The sequence below is a fragment of the Phoenix dactylifera genome, chromosome 1, assembly GCF_051530095.1.
Source record: "Phoenix dactylifera cultivar Ajwa chromosome 1, Ajwa_hap1_PhDact_Kaust_v1.1, whole genome shotgun sequence".
Taxonomy (NCBI): Eukaryota; Viridiplantae; Streptophyta; class Magnoliopsida; order Arecales; family Arecaceae; genus Phoenix; species Phoenix dactylifera.
Window position 1 is genome coordinate 44206691 of NC_143190.1, and position 5553 is coordinate 44212243.

Here is a 5553-nt window from a genome sequence, read left to right on the forward strand (position 1 = left end):
TAAATCTGGTGCCCCCAACCCAAAAAAAAAAAAAAAAGAAAAAAGAAAAAAAAAGAAATGGAGGACCTCGGCCTCCATGGGCCGGCCGATGCCGACATGGACCGAAATCTCGGTACATGTATCTCGGCCCAGAAGGAATAAACATATCTATATAGTGACATATTTGGCGAGGACAGATTAGAGATATTTCGACGATTGAGTAAATTAGATATTAGCTGTTATTTTAAGCATTGATTTGAATATTGAATAATTAAAGATTCATTTAGGATGTTGGCCAGAAAAGATAATTTAGGACACTGAAAGACTGACCGGAAAATCTAAGACAGGATTTTGATATAGTGCTGGGCTGTGTGAGATGGGTGTAATGACATGAGAGGAAAGATAAGATTTTGATAAGATCTCTTAGCAAATGCACTCGTTGTTTTCTGAATTTGGACAGAGGTTGGATGACAAACCGTTTAGCACATACCTATATGTCATGGTAGAGAAAAGGTCATGGGGCATACAAAAAAAAACACAAATTGTTTTTGGCAAGATTTTATTCAGCACATATCTATATTTTATTTATTGTATTAAGATTTTCTTTTGGCACGTTTACTTTTCGTTTTTACCTTCGATTAACTCATGTTCAATATTACCATTGAAATTTTTCTCTCCGGCACGCCCTGCGGTGTGGTTCAGGATTTCACTGTAGCACGTGAGAGTGGGAGACGCAGATGTCAGGTTGATTGGCTTTGGCTATCGGAATCATGGCTTCCGAGATCTATACGACCTGATAGGGACGCAAATTCCCAGTCCTGGACGTCAAATCGCATCATCCGTTTATGTGAGATCGCCCATGGCGGGGGGCTCCTCCTCCTCCTCCTCCTCCTTCTCGACCGCCCCCGCCCCATCCCTCGTGGACTCGCTGTTCCAGCGCTCTCTGGACGACCTGATCAAGGCCCTCCGCTCCCAGCCCGCCGGCGCCGAGCCCTCCCTCCTCTCCCGCGCCGTCGCCGAGATCCGCCGCGAGATCCGCTCGCCGGACCCCGACACCAAAGCTGTCGCCCTCCAGAAGCTCACCTACCTCTCCTCCCTCCACGGCCTCGACGCCTCCTGGGCCGCCTTCCACGCCCTCGAGCTCCTCCCCTCCCCCTCCCCCCTTCATAAGCGCCTCGCCTACGTCGCCGCCTCCCTCTCCTTCCACCCCTCCACCACTGACGTCCTCCCCCTCTCCACCCACCAGCTCCGCAAGGACCTCTCCCCCTCCTCCCCTCCCCCCTTCTCCTCCCTCGCCCTCCACCTTCTCTCCCTCTCCGCCTCGCCCGACCTCGCCCTCCACCTCGCGCCCGACCTCCTCCCCCTCCTCTCCCCTCGCAGTGCTCCCTCCTCTCCTCTCCGCCCCAAGGCCGCTGCCGCTGCCCTCCGCACCCTCTCCGTCTGCCCCGACGTCGCCCCCCTCCTCTTCAAGCCCCTCGTTGACTGCCTCTCCTCCCCCGACCTCCGCGTCGTCTCCGCCGCCGTCGGCGCCTTCGCCGAGCTCGCCTCATCCGGTGACCCCACCCCCTACCTCCCCCTCGCCCCCGAGTTCTACCGCGTCCTCGCCGAGTCCGGCAGCAACTGGATCCTCATCAAGCTCCTCAAGATCTTCACCCGCCTCGCCCCTCTCGAGCCCCGCCTCGCTGCCCGCCTCGTCGACCCCCTCTGCGACCTCCTCCGCCGCTCCTCCGCCCAGTCCCTTGTCTTCGAGTGCGTCCGCACCGTCTTCTCTGGCCTCCCCGACCACGACCGCGCCGTCCGCCTCGCCGTCGACAAGGTCAGGGAGTTCCTCGCCAGCGCCGATGACCCCAACCTCCGGTACCTCGGGCTGCGCGCCCTCTCCATGCTCGGCCCGCGGCACTCCTGGGCCGTGGAGGAGAGCCGGGAGGCGGTGATCCGGTCCCTCGCCGACCCCGACCCCAACATACGCCGCGAGGCCCTGCACCTCATCATGGGGATGGTGTTTGACAGCAACGTCGTCGAGATCTCCGTTCTCCTGGTCAACTACGCCATGAAGTCCGACCCCATTTTCGCCAACGAACTACTCGACGCAGTGCTCACCACCTGCCGGAGGAACGTGTACGAGCTGATCGTGGATTTCGATTGGTATGTCTCGCTCCTCGGGGAGATGGCCAGGAACCCGCACTGCACCCGGGGGGAGGAGATCGAGCGGCAGATCGTGGATATCGGGCTGAGGGTCAGGGATGCGAGGCCGGAGCTCGTCCGCGTGGCTCGAGGTCTCTTGATTGATCCTGCTCTGCTTGGGAACCCGTTTCTCTGCAGGATACTGTCTGCGGCTGCTTGGGTTTCGGGGGAGTATGTCGAGTTCTCAAGGAATCCGTTGGAGCTTGTCGAGGCACTGCTGCAGCCGAGGACTAGTCTTCTCCCTCCTTTGGTGAGAGCTGTTTATATTCAAGCAGTGTTTAAAGTTCTCGCCTTTTGTTTCAGTACATATATCGATCAACTGGAAATCAGTCAACTTTCATCCCTTGGCAATTCAACCACTGGAGGTGCGTCCTCCATTGTAGAATCTAACACTGCTGCTGCTGCTAGTTGCATAGCGGATGGAATTGCTGGGATGGAGAGCACTGATGGCATTGCTACTGGTGACAAGCCAGCCTCTTTATTCAGTTCGATAGAGAACAAAGATCCCTTTACATGTGAATCTCTTACAAAATTGTTAATTTTGATTGAAACGGCAGTGGGTCCACTATCAGAGAATGATGAAGTGGAAGTTCATGGGCGGGCAAGGAATCTGCTTGGTTTGATTCACATGTTACGGGAGATTCTAACTTGGAAGACTGAGGAGCAGGGCTTTATAAAAGATAACGGGATTGGTGAAATTGTGAACCTTCTGCAATCAATGTTTTCTGAAGAGCTAGGTCCGGTTTCTGTGAATGCTCAGAATAGAGTTCCTGTACCTGAGGGTCTTGTTCTTGAGGAAAATCTTGCTGATCTTGCCTGGACTTTAACTGAGGATGATACCGCTCCATCCATGTCAATTTCATTTTCCCTTCGAAGTCATCAACATGGGGAGACAAAGGATGCTGCTGCATCATCAGTTCGGTCAGCATCTCTGCTTGCTGAACACCGTAAACGGCATGGATTGTATTACCTTCCTACAGAGAAAGATGAGACTGAATCGAATGATTACCCACGTGCCAACGATCCTCTGTTGCCAGCCAGTCAAGGTGATGTACCTGAGGACCTTGTAAAGCTCACCAAGCAATCACTGATTCCCAGAAAGGTAAAGCACACAAAGCCACGCCCTGTAGTGATAAAACTGGATGAAGGTGATGGAGTCTCAACTTTTCCTTCGACAACAGTGAAGGAATCAAAAGATGATTTGCTATCTGGTGCAATACATGATGCTCTTTTGGGAGAAGGCAAACCATCATCATCACAAAAAAGGTATTCGGACAAGTCATCCCGAGGAAGAGTCAAAGATATAGCAGATACTGGTGAATCTGTTTCTCAGTCAAAAGAAAATCTAGAGTCGGGTAATAGAGAACATCGGAGTTCAGGTTCTAAGAGTAAACATCGTGGTCATGGTAAAGAAAGACATAGAAGCCCTCAGAAGAATGAGGAGAAGGAAGAGAAAAATCATAGGAACTCAGCAAGGAGCAGTCATCATCATGAAAGACATAAGCATAGGCCAAGAGGGGAGGCTCTTCTAAATGTAGCTCCACGGGCACCAGTTATCCAACATTTCCTTTTGTGATTGATTTTAACTTGTTTGGTGCATTGTTTATCTAGTCACAGTTTTGGAGGAATTTAGATGATGCGGTGTAATATTGTTTGTTGCCCTTCTTGCTGAGGTCAGGCCTAGTGCTTTCTCCTTTTCTTTTGCGGTGCATATCTTTGTATATATTCTAGTATTATATGAATTTGTTTCAGGGTTTGAATCAAGGTTCATCGTACCGGTACTAGACCGTGTACCGGTGCCACATTAGCATGGTGTCAGTACGGTACGATATGAAATTTTTTTGGCGTACCGAGGGTCGGTATGCCATCGGTATCGGTATCGGTATCGGTACCAAACCGGTCGGTAATTATGCCACCCGTATCAATACCGATACTGGTACCAAACCGATACGGTACGCTCAGTACCAACCGGTACAGTATGGTATGGCATACCATGGTTTGAATCCTGTATACTATCTTACAGAATAAATCTCATTAAGATACTCCGCGAAATACTATCTTGTATTCACTTGTTGTAACTGTCATAAATTTAGATCAGGATTTTTTTTGTCCGGATGAAGAATATTAAACTTGTTCAAATTTAAGAAGGACATCTTGATAATGCCTTATATTTTCAAAAGAACTAGGAGAGAAATGTTGGAGGAAAAACAACAATGGTATAATAGGTTTAGGCATTTAGCAAAAGGCGAAATGAAATTCAGATAGTAGCATGCCATGTTTGCATAGTAGATATTTTACCAAATATAAATAACCAGTTAGTCTGTACTCCTGTTTTGAAAATACAAATCTCCCTTTGACTACTTATTTCAATTTGTCAGGGTACTCTTAAAGACATAAAAGCCCATTAGGTCGATACAAATAGTAAATTTTGGGATTTAAAAACAAGAGTAATTTAACCATAACCCTCATGATTTTTATCCATATTGTACAAATGGATGCAAGAATCTCACCGTACCTTCTCCAGGAATAAACTTTTGATGAAGAAAGGAGCAAAATATTGGAACTTCATGTCATCTTCATCTAGATCAAGATTTTAAGTATTGGTTTCAGTGCTCATACCGGTTCGCAACTAGTAAAATGTTGAGTATTGTGCATTTCTTCATACAAAACTTCAGTACAAGTACAAGGGGCATACTGGGTATTTTATCCCTACCAGTATGGTATGGTATCCCTAGTATGGACTGGTATGTTGGTACTTAAAACAATGGTCTGGATTCATATGCGGGAGGTATGGCTTTCAGTTCTTATGATGGCGAGTCTACCTTCTTGATAAAATCAGGGGAAAAAAAAATTGGGTGAACTCAGACCCTCGATGACCAACATATGATGGCTTCCTGAACATAATAATGTGAAGGCCCCTTTAGCACCTCCTATTTTATTTCATACGTACTACACTTTTGGTCTGATTTGAAGTGTTCTTATTCTTTTATGTTTTCCTTTCTGTTCGCATTTGGAACTACTTATTAAATTTATTCACATCCATAATTGTTTGACACACATGAAAAATGCTAGCCAAATGTCTACTTCATCAAAATGAAGGACGTAAGTTTCAGCTAAAACCTCAAACAGATCTATCCTAATTTAATCAATTTTTTTGGTTTTGGTCGGTTTAAGCCAAAACTAATTGGTCGCGGTCTAGTTTTACCAGTCTTGGCCAAAATTGATTATTACGTGTTATTTCTGTTCATAATATATTGATAATTTTATGATTTTGGGCCCATTTTTGTTTTTATTTTAGGTTGATGTCATCATGAGTTCATTTCTACATTTCTCTAAGTAAATTCAACTAACTAGTGTCGGTTTTGGGCCATCTTTTCATTCTTGAGTTGA

At 47.3% G+C, this 5553-nt stretch overlaps 1 protein-coding gene across 2 annotated transcripts; it reads left to right on the forward strand.

The window, feature by feature from the left end:
• Positions 1 to 694: 694 nt before the first annotated feature.
• Positions 695 to 3927, forward strand: LOC103712821 (AP-3 complex subunit delta-like). 2 transcript variants are annotated; one of them, XM_039125804.3, is made up of 2 exons: positions 695 to 2624; positions 2721 to 3927. In XM_039125804.3, the coding sequence occupies exons 1-2, from the start codon at positions 839 to 841 to the stop codon at positions 3737 to 3739; spliced, it is 2805 nt and encodes a 934-aa protein (XP_038981732.3). In that variant the 5' UTR covers positions 695 to 838; the 3' UTR covers positions 3740 to 3927. The 2 variants fall into 2 exon arrangements, with proteins under 2 accessions (XP_038981732.3, XP_089780194.1); XM_089924068.1 differs by having other exon boundaries at positions 748 to 3927.
• Positions 3928 to 5553: the final 1626 nt, after the last annotated feature.

Excerpts from the sequence above, each read along its gene's own strand:
- LOC103712821 (XM_089924068.1), top strand. The coding sequence starts at position 839 with ATGGCGGGGGGCTCCTCCTCCTCCTCCTCCTCCTTCTCGACCGCCCCC.